The sequence below is a fragment of the Bos taurus genome, chromosome 15 (genome assembly GCF_002263795.3).
Source record: "Bos taurus isolate L1 Dominette 01449 registration number 42190680 breed Hereford chromosome 15, ARS-UCD2.0, whole genome shotgun sequence".
NCBI classification, from domain to species: domain Eukaryota; kingdom Metazoa; phylum Chordata; class Mammalia; order Artiodactyla; family Bovidae; genus Bos; species Bos taurus.
The window spans coordinates 82,583,377-82,601,618 of record NC_037342.1 but is presented as its reverse complement, the minus strand read 5'-3'; the positions used below and the strand labels follow the sequence as shown (position 1 = coordinate 82,601,618).

At 38.9% G+C, this 18,242-nt stretch overlaps 1 protein-coding gene across 1 annotated transcript; it reads left to right on the top strand.

Annotated features, from left to right (window-relative positions):
• The first annotated feature begins 16,388 nt into the window (after window positions 1-16,388).
• OR5AN1M (olfactory receptor family 5 subfamily AN member 1M) lies at window positions 16,389-17,327 on the top strand. The gene has a single exon (NM_001389742.1). The coding sequence runs from the start codon at window positions 16,389-16,391 to the stop codon at window positions 17,325-17,327; it is 939 nt and encodes a 312-aa protein (NP_001376671.1).
• The last annotated feature ends 915 nt before the right edge of the window (window positions 17,328-18,242 follow it).

Sequence of the window (18,242 nt, the reverse complement as noted above, 5' to 3'; positions counted from 1 at the left end):
CCTTAAGCACTGCTCTGTAAAAATGTATAGGAGTGTATGCAAAATCTGTTTCTAAAAGTCACTGAAGTCTTCACTGGAAGATAGACATCTGCTACATGTTGACAATACAGTGTTGATTATAGTCACTATGCTGTGCCTTAGACCTCCAGAACTTATTCATCCTCCAATTGCAAGTCTGTGCCCTCTAAATTCACCTCTTCAGTTCCCCTGCTCCTATTGAAGCTGAACATTTTTCCATTGTTTGTATGTACCTTGTCTTCATCATCGGATCATCTGTTGATGAACACTTAGCTTGTTTCCATATTTTGGCTTTGTGATTAATGTGGCAATAAATATGGAAGCACATATTTTTTGATATCCTATTTTTATTTCCATTGGATATATACCCATAAGTGGGATTTCTGGATCATATGGTAGATCTATTCTTAATTTTTGAGGAATCTCCATAATGTTTTCTGTAGCAGCTGAGCCCATTTGTGTATCCCCACCCTCAGTGTACAAGCATTCTCTTATTGTCACTTCCTTACCAACACCTGTGCTCTCCCTTTTTCTTACTGATTGCCATTCTAACAGCTGTGAAGTGATGTATCATTGTGGCTTTAATTTACGTTTCCCTGATGATTAGTGATTTGAATACATAGAGAACCAAACTGAGCATATCACAAATAAAATGTCAAAAGGTAAAGACAAGGAGATAATCGTAAAAGCTGCAAGAGAAAAGCAACTTGTTACATACAAGAGAACGTCCTTAAGTCTATCAGTAGCTTTTTCACTGGAATGTTTCAGCCCAAAGGCAGTGGCACTATATACTCAAAGTGCTGAAAGAAAAACTTGCCAACCAACAGTGGTCTATCCGGATAAGTTGTCCTTCAGGATTGAAGGAACGATAGATAGTTTTCCAGAAAAAGGAATCTGATGATTTAACACTAGATTGACTTTACAACAAATGTTAAAGGGAGTTTTTCAAGCAGAAACAAAAGGTCACTAATTAGCAATGCAAAGCATATAAAAACCTAAATCTCTCTGGTAGGAGTCAATAATGTGGAATTCTGAATATGCAAGAGTAGCCATGCTGGTATGTCACTTATAAATCTGGTGTGAAGATTAAAACTCAGAAGAGGAAAACATAACTAACACTCCAATAATTTGTTAATGGATATACAAGATAAAATAATGTAAACTATTACATCAAAAAAGTAAAATGTGAGAGAGCAAGGTAAAAACTGTTCTTGCATGCATTTGAATATTAAGTTGTTTTCCTGTTAAAACAGACTGTTTTAGGATAAGATCTTTAATGTAAGCCTCATGGTTAATACAAAGCCAATCTATAGTCAATTCACAGAAGATAAAGAGAAATGAATCTAAGCATACCACTACACAAAATCAGCAAATTATAAAGAAAGCAGCAGAAGAAAGAAAGGAATTACAAACCAGTCAGAAAAATAAACAAAGTGGCAATAGCAAATTCACATCTGTCAATAATAATTTAAATATAAATACTAAATTCTCCAATCAAACAGAATGAGTGGTGAACAGATATAAAAGTCGAGCCCAGCTATATGTACCTACAAGACACTCACTACAGCTTTAAGAACTGAAAGAAATTGAAATGCTTACTGCTGGGCATACACACTGAGGAAACCAGAAGGGAAAGAGACACGTGTACCCCAATGTTCATCGCAGCACTGTTTATAATAGCCAGGACATGGAAGCAACCTAGATGTCCATCAGCAGATGAATGGATAAGAAAGCTGTGGTACATATACACAATGGAGTATTACTCAGCCATTAAAAAGAATGCATTTGAATCAGTTCTAATGAGGTGGATGAAACTGGAGCCTATTATACAGAGTGAAGTAAGCCAGAAGGAAAAACACCAATACAGTATACTAACGCATATATATGGAATTTAGAAAGATGGTAATGATAACCCTGTATACGAGACAGCAAAAGAGACACTGATGTATAGAACCGTCTTATGGACTCTGTGGGAGAGGGAGAGGGTGGGAAGAAAAAAAAAAACAAAAAAGAAATTGAAATGGATTGAAAGTAAAGGGATGGAAAAAGTAATTCCATGTAAGTAAAATCCAAAATAGAGCAGGGTTAAGCTATACTCATCTCAGAAAAATTAGCCTTTAAGACAAAAAGTATTATAAGTGGCAAAGAAAGTCTTTATACAATGACAAAGAGATCATACCACAAAGGGATATAGCATTTGTAAATATATATAAACTCAGCATAGAATATGTAAATATACAAATGAAATATTAACAGACTTGAAGGAAGAAGCAGATAGCATTACAATAATAGTAAGGAAATTCAATATCCCACTTTTAACAATGGATAGATCTTCCAGACAAAATATCCATAATGGAACAGAGGGATTGAGCTTCACATTGAAACAGAGATGTCTAAGTGACACAGAACATCCGCACAAAGGAAGTAAACGCACTCTCGTTACAAGTGCATGTGAACCATCCTCTAAGATAGAGCACGCGTTAGGCCACAGAACAAGTCTCAGGAAAGATAAGATTGAAAGGATATCAAACATCTTTTCCAGACACAAATGTGTAAAATTACAAATTAAATACAAAAAGAATACTGGAAAATTTGCAAATATGAGGAGGTTAAACAACATGCTGCTGAACATCATGAGTCATGGAAGAAATCAAGTTCAGAATTTAAAAAAGTTTGGGACATCCCTGGTGGTCCAGCGGTTAAGAATCTGCCTTGCAATGCAGGGGACATGAGTTTGATCCCTGGTTAAGGATGTAAGATCACACATGCTGCACAAGAACTAAGCCTGCACACTCCAATGACTGAGCCCATACTCCACAGCTAGAGAGTCCGTGCAGTGCAATGAAAGATCCCACATATTTCAGATAAGACCCAATGCAGCCAAATAAATAAATAAATGAATATTTTTAAAAAAATGTCTTGAGACAAAGGAAGTAGAAATACAACATATAATTTATGAAATGTAGCAAAATCAGTTTTAAGGGGGAAATTCATAGCAATGAATGACTGCGTAAGTAAAGAGATCTTCCCAAGTGACTGTATCAGTTTACATTTCCACCAACAGTGCAAGAACATTCCTTTTCTCCACACCTTCTCCTGCACTTATTGTTTGTAAACTTTTTGATGATGGCCATTCTTACCAGTGTGAGGTGATATCTCACTGTAGTTTTGATTTGCATTTCTCAAAATGCCAGCAAATATGGAAAACTCAGCAGTGGCCACAGGACTGGAAAAGGTCAGTTTTCATTCCAATCCCAAAGAAAGGCAATGCCAAAGAATGCTCAAACTACCGCACACTTGCACTCATTTCACATGCTAGCAAGGTCATGCTCAAAGTCCTTCAAGCTAGGATTCAATAGAGTGTGAACCTAGAACTTCCAGATGTACAAGCTGGATTTAGATAGGGCAGAGGAACCAGAGAGAAAATTGCAAACATCCATTGAATCATAGAAAAAGCAAAGGAATTCCAGAAAAACATCTACTTCTGCTTCATTGACTGCGCTAAAGGCTTTGACTGTGTGGGTCATAACAACCCGTGGAAAATTCTTAAAGAGGTGGAATACCAGACCACCGTACTTGTGTCCTGAGAAACCTGTATGCAGGTCAACAAGCAACAGTTAGAACCAGGCATGAAACAACAGACTGGTTTAAAATTGAGGCAGGAGTATGTCAAGACTGTATATTGTCAGCCTGCTTATTTAATTTATATGCAGAGTACATCATATGAAATGCCATACTGGATGAAACACAAGCTGGAATCAAGATTGCCTCATGTTTTTAAATCTGTCTTAACAATCTGTTCAGTCTAAATGGTGAAATCATTGGTTTTTATCACAAGGGTATATAACTACTAACAAATTGAAAATGAAAGTGACTCAGTGTGTCTGACTCTTTGCCACCCCATGGACTATACAGTCTATGGAATTCTCCAGGGCAGAGTACTGGAGTGTGTGGGCGTTCCCTTCTCCAGGGGATCTTTCCAACCCAGGGATCAAGCCCAGGTCTCCCATACTGTGAACAGATTCTTTATCAGCTGAGCTACAAGGGAAGCCCAAGAATACAGGAGCGAGTAGCCTATCTCTTCTCCAGCATATCTTCCCAACCCAGGAATCGAACTGGGGTCTCCTACTGGGGTCCAGCCCCAGTGGATCCAGGGAATTCAAAGGGAAGACGGCTTCGGCGATCAAGATACGATAGAATTAAAGATAAAAAGAGTGATCAAATAAGGATAGCTCAGTGAGAAAATTCAGTGGAGAAAAGAGGCTGAATAACTTGGTTTAAGTGGAAAGCTAACAAAATTCCAAGATAAGGAATTTGCATCACCTACCTAGGCCGCAGGGGTCCTCCCACTCTTCCGAAGGAGAGGAGACACTAAGGTCTCCCCAGTCAGATCTTAGAAGCCCAGGCAAAATTAGTAGGCTTGACGAGCCTCCAGGCTCCAAATGGGAATTCACCCAGAAGGTGAGAGAAAGAACAACATGGGGAGACCAAGCTTTGGTGAACGAGGCCCACACTTTATTTTCCAAAGTAGTTTTTATACCTTAAGTTGTGCATAGAGGATAATGGGGGACGGGGTAGAGTCAGCAGTAAGCCAGGCTTTTTTCCTGCAAACTTATCATATGCAAAAGTTTAGGTGAATTACATCATCCTCTGGCCAAGAGGCCTGTTAACATTTTATGATCCTTTCTTCAGAAAACTTATTTTTCTCTAAAGGTGATCATTCTAAAGTCAGGCACCACCCTCCAAAAGCATTAGTTAAAGTTGCATTCCTACAGAGCAAAGGTGTGTTGGGCTATAACAAGAAAAGAATTAACTCAAGGTCCAAGGTTACAAACATTAAAGCTATTACTTACATTCCTATACACCAATTATATTAATCAATACACTCCCAGGGACACAGTAGGTAAGGGATATGGAAACTTAGCAGCAAACATTGGCCCAACAAGTGAAAAACCCTTCACCAATACAATTTCTAATCAATCTTTTAACTGCTCAAAGGAATCTGTGTTTAGACAGTTTAGAACGTCTCATGCCTCTCACGGTTGGGAGGCTCTGAACAATCACATGTGGCCGGAAGAACCTATTCAGGCAGGCTAGAGGACTTCCAAAGGAGTTTGTAGGTTGAAACACTCTTGTCACACCCAGGAACTTTATTAACTGGAGCTGTAAGTTAACTCTTTTTCAGAGAAAGGGAGAGAAATGGTGGTGGGGGACAGCCCCGCGTAAAGTCAGAGGTGTAGGTGAGAGCACAAAGCAGTAAAGAAGTCAGACTCTGGTTTTTGGGGTAGATGCTCGAGAATTTCCAGGGGGACTCCTGAGGCTCGATCCCGCCTTTGTGTATGCTGAGCCTCCTTCTTCATGACCTTTGCCACGGGCGGAGTTCCTCACCTTGGCTCCCAGCAGTCTCCTGCATTCCAGACAGATTCCTTACCGACTGAGCTCTCAGAAAGCCAGAAGCGTCAGTGAGTAGTAGCAGAAGTGTTAGTTGCTCAGTTGTGTCTTTTTCTTTGCGACCCCGTGGGTTGTAGCCCACCAAGCTCCTCTGTCCATGGGATTCTCCAGGCAAGAATATTGGTGTGGATTGTCATTCCCTCCTCCAGAGGATTTTCCTGACCTAGGGATTGAACCCGGGTCTCCTGCATTGCACACAGATTCTTTACCATCTGAGCTTTACCATCCCTGACCCAGGGAGCCTGGGTCTCTATTATCAAGGGTTAAATCACATAATTAACTCACTACCCACCCATCTCTTTCTCCCTAGAAGTAAGATTAGGTGAAGAAGATGAAACTGAGAATGGGGCCTTCCTAAAATATCTCTATATCCCCAGGAATGACAGGATAGATGAGCTCCATTTCAAACAAACAACAACAACAACAAAAAACCCAAAAAGTTTGTGAAAATCATCTTAAGTAGATATTTTTAGTGACTGATTAGTAATTCAGCATATTTTGGAAAGAACTCCAATTTAGAACATATTAGTTATGCTTGCTGTTTTCGGGGGGTGGGGAAGCTGCATCGTGCAGCAGGCAGGATCTAAGTTCCACAACCAGGGATGGAACCCATGCAGCACGCACTGGGAGCTCGATTCTTTACCACTGGACCCCAGGGAAATCCCCGTCACACCTACTATTAATAGAAGGCATGCTGCATACTACACACTCTAAATACTTTATGAGCGTTATCTAACTTGAATCTACTATCAGCCCTATATTATAGGTGATACTGCTAAATCTCAGATAGGTTAACCTGCTGGAGGTCACACCCTCATCAAGTAGAAGAGCTAAAATTCAACTCAGTTTGGCCAATACCAATGCCTGTGGCTGTAACCATGATAATTAGTTTTATTGTATTCCTTTTTGCTTAAATTTCTCATTTAGGCGTAGGAAATAATGCCATGTCCATCTCTCACGGTGTTGATTGAGTGAGGTTAGGTATTTGAGAAAATGTACGTATGTATATGGGCTTCCCAGGTAACGCTGAGTGAAGAGTGAAGTTGCTCAGTCGTGTCCAACTCTTTGCGACCCCATGGACTGTAGCCCACCAGGCGCCTCGATCCATGGAATTTTCTAGGCAAGAGTACTGGAGTGGGTTGCCATTTCTTTCTCCATAGTGGTAAAGAAACTGCCTGCAGGAGACATAAGAGGCACAGGTCAATCCTTGGGTCAGGAAGATCCCCAGGAGGAGGGAATGGCCACCCACTCCAGTATTCTTGCCTGGAGGACCCCAAAGACAGAGGAGCTTGGTGGGCTACTGTCCACTGGGTCGCAAAGAATAGGACACAACAGAAGCGACTTAGCATGCATATAGGTATGTGTATATCTGTAAAATGAAATTGCTTTGCAAACAGGAAAGTGTTCATATACATGTATTTTGTTGTGTTCAATGTATTTTTCCAGCTAACTGTGTCATCTTGGGGGAATTCCAGCTCCATATATTAAGATCCTCACTTGGAAATCATAGGTATAGGACTAGAGGATCGCCATGTCCATTTTGGCTCATAGGACTCCAATTTCATGAAAGAAAAGCTATAATGATGAGATCATGTCAGGCCCAAGGGAGAGTGAGAACTGAATCATAAAGGACATGGTAACATAGGGCATGAAATTAGCAGGGACAAAAACTCCATGACAACCATGACTCTAGAGAGCAAGTACTTGGAGTTTTTGAGCCCTGATTATCTTCCCTCCCACCTCGCTCTGCCCTTAGTAACACATTTAAGAGGATTTTCAGCATGGGCATCTCTCTGGCTGTGAGGGTATAATGGTTTAAAGGTTCCCATCTCAGAGAGCAATAGGACCCACCTGGACAATTCCTTTGGAAAAGAAATAGAAAATTTCAACCTTTGGCAAGAACTCTGTCTTTCTGGGTATCTGGGTGAAGGTGAGAGGGCAAAATTTAGAGAGGCTAGTAGACTGTGTGATGTCTCTATAGCCATATGAAGCATCCAGTAGGACCTTTGCAGAAGAACGTTCATAGCCCCCAGAAGCTCCCATCTTTCTACTCGTCCCCCTTCTCAAGTCCATACCTTCCTCTTATGGCTTTTCCTCGAGTTTTCTTTCTCCTTTATACCACTTCTCTAACCTTCAGTGAAAAGATTAACCTGTCGTGTAAACATCAGGTATTGCTCTGGGGTGGCCTATGGATGTTGAGTTACAGTTCTGCAATATCTTAAGGATGGGATCTTGAACTTTGTTACCTTATGATTTTTTTTTTCCACCTGGAAAATGAGGGTAAAGGATCATCTAGAATAAAACGAGATAATGTCTATTAAACCTACTACCTTGTAAAAGTGAATTGTGTTGAATCAAAAATAATCATTTACTGAACTTCATGGGAATTAACTATGGTCTAAACACGTCTGACTTATTCTTGCCAAGAGCACTTCTAATTTAATTTGTTCCCTTGAGGATGTTTTCATAAATAATAATTGATTTGATATCCGCTTCAATATATCGCTTTGAATCATTAATTTCTGTACAGGAAAGCCAAACTAATTACTCCATAATAATATGTCAGAACTACTCGTGTATAATTTCATGGCATTTTGAATTATACTTCACTAATTTTCCATTGTCATCTTTGGAGATCCTGGGGTTCTGAGGATGCTAGAGTGGGTGACACAGATATGAGAGGTGACCCTCTCCAAGCACATGTGTGTGTTAGTCATTCAGTCGTGTCTGACTCTTTAAGACCTCCATGGACTAGAGCCCCCGAGGCTCCTCCGTCTGTGGAATTCTCCAGACAAGAATACTGGAGTGGGTTGCCATTTCCTTCTCCACCAAACAGACGTAGTGGTTGTTTCACTGCCTCCTTTGAACCTTCTTACATCGTTCTTTATCCGGTGACATTCTTGGCTTTCTTAACCTGCACAAACTCGCAAGTGACCATGTCCTTAGTAGATCAGATTTGAAAAAGATTTTGCTACATATGTATGCCCACCCCTTATTGGCTTATGCTTTTTATGTTACAGGCCTTACCACATTGCCTCTTAAAAATATTTTGCGATTATATTTGCCATTTCATCAAGTGTATTTCAATATTATCTTAGGTAAGTGGAATTTTCAGTCATAATCAACTTTCAAATTATTATAGTTTTTCTCTTATAGTTTCTGGTTCATTGTTCTACTTCAGAAATTTCTTTTTCATCCCAAAATTATATAAAATCATATCTATTAATTTTGCTAATCCTTTTAAAGAACTGAAATATAATTGATTTACAATATTGTGTTAGTTTTAGGTATATAGCAAAGTGGTTCTGCTGTATACATACATGTAAATATATACACATTCATTTTCAGATTCTTTTCATTATAGATTATTACAAGATATTGAATATATTTCCCTGTGCTGTACAGTAAGTTCTTGTTATTTATCCATTTTATATATACTACTGTATAGACATTAGTCCTAAACTCCTAATTTACGTCTCCCCAGTTACCCTGCTATCCCTCTGTTTGTATTCTATGAGTCTATTCCTCTTTTGTAGAGAAGTTCGTTTGTATCATTTTTTTAGATTCCACATATAAGTGATATCACATGATATCTGTCTTTATCTGTCTGACTTATTTCATTTCATATGATAATCTCTAGGCCTATCTATGTTGCTACAAATGGCATTATTTCATTCTTTTTAATGGCTGGGCAATATTTCATCGTATATGTGTACCACGTCTTCTTTTTCTTTCTTTAAAAAAGTTTAGCTTCTTTGTATTATTTTCCTTTCAGCCCTGACGCTCCCATGTCACTTTTGCACTGAGTAATGATTTATGTTCACATATTTTTAAAAGAAAATAATGGGAAGTTGTATTTCATTTTAAGATTTAGTTTCCAACCACTGAAACATTTCTCATTCTCTGAGTTCATTTGCATAGTTTAAATTTTTTTTTCGTTTTGTTTTTAATTGGAGGATAACTATTTCACAATGTTGTGTTGATTTGTCCCATACATCAACATCAATCAGCCACAGGTATACATATGTCCCCTTGTTCTTAAACATCCCTCCCACCTCCCTCCCATCCCACCCCTCTAAGTTGACACAGAGCACCAGTTTTGGGTTCCCTGTGTCATACAGCAAATTCCCACTTGCTATCTATTTTATATATGGTTATGTATATGTTTCAATGCTACTCTCTCAAATGATTCCACCTTCTCCCTCCTCCACTGTGTAATATTTCACTGCATTTATGTACCACATCTTCTTCATCCATTCCTCTATTAATGGGCATTTATACTGCTTTCATATCTTGGCTATTGTAACTGGTGCTGCTATGAACTTTGGAGTGTGTGTATCTTTTTGAATTAGAGTCTTCTCTGAATACTTGCCCAGGAATGGGATTGTAAGATCATATATTGGCTGCAGCAATTTACAGTCCTACCCAACATTGTGGGGTGGTTCCCTTTTCTCCACATCTGTTCCAGCACTTATTATTTTAAAATGTTTTGATGATGGCCATTATGACTGAACAACAACAACAACATTCTGACCAGTGTGGGATGATTGTTCTGCAAAATATTTTACTTTTACTTTAGGGGCAAAGGATTCATTAATAGAAGAAGCCACTTGTTACATACAAATAATTTCAATTTTTATAGATTATCTGACTTAATGTCAATATACAGTCATTAAAAGAAAGGAAATAGAAACAATAGAGAGAGGTAACAGCGTACACATCACCAAATTGGGCCAGCAACCTACATCCAGAGGTGAACAGTGCTGGGAAGTCCCAAGTAATAGCAATCTGGAGTCTCTATTGGGAAAGGGTCCCAGGTGGTGCATCCATCCCAAGGGTGAGACTTCCAATTTCAGTTTGGGGGGCTCCTGTTTGCAATCCAAGGGTGCAAACTGATATCATCAGTTTGTGTGCAAAAATGCAGCTTTGATTTCACTTTAACTTTTACAATGCTGTTTGTTTCACCTTGGGAAGCGTGACTTCTTGGACCCTGGGGGACTGGCCAGACCTCCAGGGGCTCAAGAATTCCAAGACCCACTCCCTTTTTAATCTAAAGTGCTACCTGACTTTCTGTGCTTGCAAGTGGGCACAGAATCCAGGCAGTGTCCAGGCAGGTCAGAAGCAGGTGAGAGGCCTGCTTCTGAAGTCTGAACAAGACTTCCTCCACCTAATTTCCCTAACAGGTGATACATCATTGCACTTTTATCTGCATTTTCTAATAAATAGCAATACGGAAAATCATTTCATGTGTCTGTTGGCCATCTGTGTGTCTTCTTTGGAGAACTGTTTATGTGAGTCTTCTGCTCATTTTTTGATTGAGTTGTTTGGTCTTTTTGCTATTGAGTTTTATGAGCTGTCTTTATGTTTTGGAAACTAAGCCTTCGATAGTTCCATCATTTGCAAATATTTTCTCTCAGTCTGTTGGCTGTCTTTTTGTTTTGTTTATGGTTTCCTTTGCTGTGCAAACACTTTTATGTGTCATTTATTTATTTTTGCTTTTGTTTCTTTTACCTTGGGAGACTGTTACTACCATTTATCAGTGAATGTTTGCCTCTGTTCTCTTGTAGGTGTTTTGTGGTGTCCTGTCTTATGTTTAATCACCAAGGTAGTTTTGTTTATTTTTATGTGTGGTGTGAGAGTATGGTCTAATTTTATTGATTTACATGTGGCTGTCCAGCTTTCCAAACACCACTTGCTAAAGAGGCTGTCTTTTCTCCATTATGTATCTTTGCCTCCTCTGTTGCAGACTAATTGACTGTGAGTGGATGGATTTATTTCTGGGTTCTTGATTCTGTTCCATTGATCCATGTGTCTGTTTTTTGCCAAAACCTGTGTATTTTTTTAAAATTTTATTTTATTTTTAAACTTTACATAATTGTATTAGTTTTGCCAAATATCAAAATGAATCCATCACAGGTATACATGTGCTCCCCATCCTGAACCCTCCTCCCTCCTCCCTCCCCATACCATCCCTCTGGGGTCTTTAGGGGTTTCTGTATAGAGTTTTAACTTATTTGCATGCAAAGACAATTTTACCTGTTCCCTTCCCACTTGGGTACATTTTATTTCTTTTCATTGTCTGACTTCTGTGGTAGGACTTCCAATACTATATTGAATAGTCTTGGTGAGAGTGGCCCTTCTTGTCTTGTTCCAGGATTTAGCTGAAAGGGTTTCAGTTTTTCACTGTTATGTGTTATATTGGCTGTGGATTTGTCATAAGCGGTATTATGCTGAAATATGCTCCCTCTATATCCATTTTGGTACGAGTTTTTTTTTATCATGTGAAATGGTGTTTATGATGTTGAATTTTATCAAATGCTTTTTCTGCATCCATTGAGATGCTGTGATTTTTGTCTTTTCTTTTGTAAATATGGTGTATCACACTGATTGATTTGCTTACGTTGAACCATCCTTGTGACCCTGGGATGACTCCAACTTGATTGTAGTATATCATCCATTTTATATCTTGTTGGATTCAGTTTGGTAATATTTTGTTGAGGGTTTTAAGATCCATATTCATCAAGCTATTGGCTTGTAATTTTCTTTATTGTAGTGTCTTTGCTCTGTCCTTCACCATCTCTTGGAACCTGCTCAAACTGATGTCCATTGATTCTGTGATGTCATCCAACCATCTCATCCTCTGTCATCCCCTTCTCCTTCTGCCTTCAATCTTTCCCAGTGTCAGGGTCTTTTCTAATGTCAACTCTTCACTTTAGGTGGCCAAAGTATTTGGAGCTTCAGCTTCAGCATCAGTCCTTCCAATGAATATTCAGGATTGATTTTCTTTCAGATGGACTGGTTGGATCTCCTTGCAGTCCAAGGGACTCTCAAGAGTCTCCTCCAACACCACAGTTCAAAAGCATCAATTCTTAGGCATTCAACGTTCTTTACGGTCCAACTCTCATATCCATACATGACTACTAGAAAAACCATAGCTTTGATTGACACATCTTTATCAGTAATGCCTCTACTTTTTCATACACTTGTCTAGGTTTGTCATAGCTTTTCTTCCAAGGAGCAAGTGTCTTAATTTCATGGCCACAGTCACCATTTGCAGTGATTTTGGAGCCCAAGAAAATAAAATCTTTCACTGTTTCCATTCTTTCCTCATCTACTTGCCATGAAGTGATGGAACCAGATGCCATGATCTTAGTTTTTTGAATGCTGAGTTTTATGCCAGCTTTTTCACTCTCCTCTTTCACTTTCATCAAGAGGCTCTTCAGTTCCTCTTAGCTTTCTGCTATAAAGGTGGTGTCATATGCATATCTGAGGTTATTGATATTTCTTCCAGCAATCATGATTCCAGCTTAAGCTTCATCCAGTCTGGCATTTTGCATGATGTACTCTGCATATAAGTTAAATAAACAGGGTGCCAATGTATATTCTTGACGTACTTCTATTTTAATTTTGAACGAGTCCATGTTCCATATCCAGTTCTAACTATTTCTTCTTGACCTCCATACAGGTTTCTCAGGTAGCAGGTAAGGTGGTCTGGTATTCCCATCTCTTTAAGAATTTCCCACAGTTTATTGTGCTTTATACAGTCAAAGGCTTTAGCATAGTCAGTGAAGCAGAAGTAGATGTTTTTCTGGAATTCTCTTGCTTTTTCTGTGATCTAGTGGATGCTGGAAGTTTGATCTTTGTTTGATAAGAGTATTTTTAAAATTATGAATAGATGCTATATTTTGTCAAATGCTTTTTCTGCATCTGTTGAGAGGATCACATGATTTTTATCCATTCTTTTGTTAATATGGCATATTACATTAATTGATTTGTGTGTGTTAAGCTATTCTTGTGACCCTGGAATAAATCCAAGTTGATCATAGTGTTTGATTCTTTCATAAATTGTTGGATTCTGTTTGTCAATATTTGTTGAGAATTTTTGCATCCTTGTTCATCAAAGGTATTGGCCTGTATTTTAATTTTTTATTTTTGTAAAGTCTTTGCCTGATTTTGGCTTCAGGGTAATAGTGACCTTATAGAATGAATTTGAGAGTGTTCTCCCCAATTCAGTTAGTTGTAATAGCTTAGGAAAGATGGTTATTAGTTTTTCTTCATATGTGGATAGAATTCCCCTCTGATGCTCTCTGGTCTGGGACTTTGGTGGGAGTTTTCTTACAAATTCAATGTCACTACTAGTAATCAGTTTGCTCAAATTGTCTATTTCTTTTTGACTCAGTCTTCCAGGTTATACGTTTCTCAAAATTTTCATTTCTTCTAGGCTGTCCAATTTGTTGGTGTATAACTTCACAGTATTTGCTTATGATTTTTTTATATCTCTGAGGGATTGGTTTTTATTGCTAGTCCCCAAGATATGACTGAGTGACTGAACAACAAACGTACGCATGAGTTCCACACCAAGAGGGCATTGCAGGTCAAATTTGCTTATAAATCTAGCAAAATAAGCCTAGGTACCCAACTAACATAATCAGCTATGTAGTATGGTACTTTTAGAAGTTTATAACACTTTTCACACAAATAATACATGAAAGACAAACACATACACAAAAAAGCATTTTTAATCTTACAATATAGTAACTTGAAAAGTACCATAGTCTACCAGCTACATTACTGCTGGCTCTATGCTTGCTTTCAGACACTGTGGGCTTAAAATAAAGATATTATACTACTGTACCCTATACAGTATTGTATCGTAAAGTACACAGAAGCCCACTTGTAGAAGATGGAAGCATGTGACAGTGTATGCCAGATACGTGAACTAACTTACCTGATTAGACATGCAAATGAATGTTTGCATCTTTGAAGGTTTGCAACTGGAAGGTTTATATATAAGGGATTTACTTTATTTCTCCTCTTTCATTTGCTATTTTGTTTAGTTGGGTCCTCTCTCTTTTCTTCTTGGTGATCCTGGTTAAAGGTTTGTCATTTTTGTTTATCTTTCCAAAAACTGGTTCTTGGTTTTATTGGTCTTTTCTATTTTTTCTACTATTTCTTATGTGATCTTTATTATTTCATTCCTTCTGCTGACTTTAGGCTTTATTCTTCTATTTCTAATTCTTTTAGGTGGTACATTAGGTTTTTCCTTTTTCCTAAAGAAGGCCTATATCTCTATGAAGTTCCCACTTAAAAATGCTTTTGGTGCATCCCATAGATTTTGAAAAGCTGTATTGCCATTGTCATTTGTCTTGAGGTAATTTCTGGCTTCCTCTTAGGTTTTGTGACTGACCCATTTTTTATTGAGGTATAGTTGATGTGCAATACTATATAAACTTCAAGTGTACAATGTGGTGATTCACAATTTTTGAAGGTTATAGTCAGTCCATAATCATTATAGAATATTGGTTATACTCTATGTATCCCTGTGGTTTGTTTGTTTTATGAACAGCGGTCTGTGCCTCTTCACTCCGCCCCTTGGCCTTGCCCCCACTCGCTTCCCTCTCCCAGCCAGCAACTCTCAGCTTGTTCTCTGTAACTGTTATTCTGTCTTTTTATTATTTTTATTCATTTTCTTTATTTTTTAGATTCCACATGTAAATGATATTATATATTATTTGTCTTTCTCTCTCTGGCTTATTTCACTAAGTGTAATACTCTCCAAGTTCATTTACAGTTTTGAAAATAAGCATATCTTCTGGGTCCCACCAAAATATCTGATTTATAAATCGTGATATAAGTTTCCAGTCTATTATACAGAGTGAAGTAAGCCAGAAGGAAAAACACCAATACAGTATACTAACGCATATATATGGAATTTAGAAAGATGGTAACGATAACCCTGTATACGAGACAGCAAAAGAGACACTGATGTATAGAACAGTCTTATGGACTCTGTGGGAGAGGGAGAGGGTGGGAAGATTTGGGAGAATGGCATTGAAACATGTGAAACGTCATGTGTGAAACGTCATGTATGAAACGAGATGCCAGTACAGGTTCAATGCACGATGCTGGATGCTTGGGGCTGGTGCACTGGGACGACCCAGAGGGATGGTGTGGGGAGGGAGGAGGGAGGAGGGTTCAGGATGGGGAACACATGTATACTAATTAAATAATTTTCTATTAAAGAAAAAAAAAGTTTCCAGCTATTTAGGAGCTGCCGTGTTAAATATACTTTTAAAAGTTTTACAAGTTATCTTGTGAGTAAAAGAGGAAAGTTTAAAAAATCTCTCCAGATGGCCATCTGGGAGAGAATAGCTATTTCGAACTTATGCTGAATGAGGCATTATGTTTTGTTATTATAAAGCAGCAGTTATACATTGAGTTATCAGAGGTCTCTCTCTTTTTTTTTTCCTGCCTACATTTTCCTCTAAAAGTTCTATAGTTTCTGGTCTTACATGTAGGTCTTTAATCCATTTTGAGTTTATCTTTGTGTATGGTATTAAGAAGTGTTCTAATTTCATTCTTTTACATGTAGCTGTCCAGTTTTCCCAGCACCATTTATTGAAGAGACTGCCTTTGCCCCATTGTATATTCTTGCCTCCTTTGTCAAAAATAAGGTACCCATAGGCCCATGGGTTTATTTCTGGGCTTTCTATCTTGTTCCATTGGTCCAGAGGTCTCTTAAAAACCCGGTATTTTAACCAATGATCTCTTATTTATATCTAGCAATCACAGAATTTCTGTTTTACTTCAAAGTTTTTTTTTTTTATTCGAATTTTTAAAAAGTAATCTATTTTTTTAATTGGAAGCTAATTACTTTACAATACTGTAGTGGCTTTTCAGCTTTTTAAATATGTCTTTTAATGTTCATGAGATCTACCTCATGAGATAATTGAGAACCTGAAACACCGAGACGTTACTTCTGGACAAGATGAAAGGCTGACGTCTTTCCAAGGACAGTAAAGCATTTCCCCTTTTCCAGGGATCAAAGGGGGGAAATATGAGATTTGTGATACTACCATCTCACCCGACTCAGCAATGCATCCTCTCTTCTCTCTTCGAATTTTAAGAGCATCAAACCAATGATTAGAAGAGAAAATATCACAGAGATCACTCATTTTATCCTGTTGGGATTCTCAGATTTTCCCAGAATCATAGTAGTGCTCTTTGTCGTGTTCCTGGTGATATACATTTTGACCCTGACTTGGAACCTGTCGCTTCTCATCTTAATAAGAATGGACTCCCACCTCCACACCCCCATGTACTTCTTTCTCAGTAATCTGTCCTTCATGGACATCTGCTATGTGACCTCCACAGCCCCCAAGATGCTCCACGACTTCTTCCAGGAGCGGCAAATTATCACCTATGTGGATTGTGTTATTCAGAATTTCGTATTCTCCACCATGGGGCTGAGTGAGTCTTGCCTCATGACCGCCATGGCTTATGACCGATATGCCGCCATTTGTAACCCACTCCTCTATTCATCAATCATGTCACCGGCTCTCTGCGGTCGGATGGTTCTGGGATCCTACTTGGCTGGACTCTCTGCTTCTGTATTCCAATTGTGTGCCATGCTCCAGCTCCACTTCTGTGGGCCTAATGTCATCAACCACTTTTTCTGTGACATACCCCAGCTGTTAGTTCTATCCTGCACTGACACTTTTTTTGTACAACTCTTTACTGCTTTATTGACAATGATCTTTGGGGTAATAAATGTTTCTGTTATCATGATATCCTATGTCTACATTGTCATCTCCATCATGAAGATCACGACCTCTAGTGGCAGGTCCAAGGCTTTCAACACCTGTGCTTCCCACCTGACAGCAGTCACTCTCTTTTATACCTCAGGTATGTTTGTCTATTTGAGTTCCAGCTCTGGTGGTTCCTCCAGCTTTGACAGATTTGCGTCATTCTTCTACACTGTGATGATTCCCATGTTGAATCCCTTGATATACAGTCTGAGGAACCAAGAAATCAAAGATGCCTTGAGAAGGTTGCAAAAGAAGAGTAGGTATTGCTGAGGCCACAGATTCTGAGATTTCAGATGGATTTTTCCTATCAGAGTCACCTTACACAATAACATTCTTATGAATGAAGTATAACAAAAGTCATACTGCTTTTGGACCAAGAAAGATTAATTTGACACATAATATCCCCAAATGGATCAACAGTTGGATCATGCTACACAAACAGTATTTTTACATCCGAGGGCCTCATTACTTTCTGCCTACATTAAGTGAGGCCTCCTCATCTATTGATACATCCACAAGTATTTGTGAAACGCTGGAGTTTAGTGCCTTGTTTCTTCTTTTTCGCTTCTGAGAGGGAGCCCTGTTCCATCTCGGGCTTCTGACCCTGAAGAAGAGACAGCTGACAGAGGCCTCAGGAATGTGTAAACCTCATCTCCCAGATATTCTGATGCAATTCTGTGGTGGTGGCCAGTGTTTGTTCTGTGTTTCTGATGAGAATGTATGCAGAGAGGGAACATACCTTTGGGCAGAAACAAGGTGTACTCTTGGCCTGATTGGGCTTCCCTGGTGACTCAGCTGGTAAAGAGTCTGCCTGCAGTGTGGGAAACATGGTTTCGATCCCTGTTTTGGGAAGATCCCCTGGAGAAGGGAAAGGCTACCCACTCCAGTATCCTGGCCTGGAGAAGTCCATGAACTCTATAGTCCATGGGGGGTCACAAAGAGTCGGACACAACTGAGCAACTTTCACTTCACTTCACTTCACTTCATTGGCCTGATTGTGCCTCCTGGAAAGACGAGTATGACATAGCTTATGTTTGTGTAAGTCCTTCTCAGGGACAATTACCTAATAGTTTGGGAGTATATCCTGAGCTCCACCACTCTAATAAGGCAGAGGTGATGTGAATTATACAGAGGAAACGAATGAAGCATGTGTTCCCTTCAGTGCCATTTACTCATGAGTTCCAT

Bases quoted from the DNA above. Each gene is read 5' to 3' on its own strand.
- OR5AN1M (NM_001389742.1), top strand. From the start codon at position 16,389: ATGATTAGAAGAGAAAATATCACAGAGATCACTCATTTTATCCTGTTG.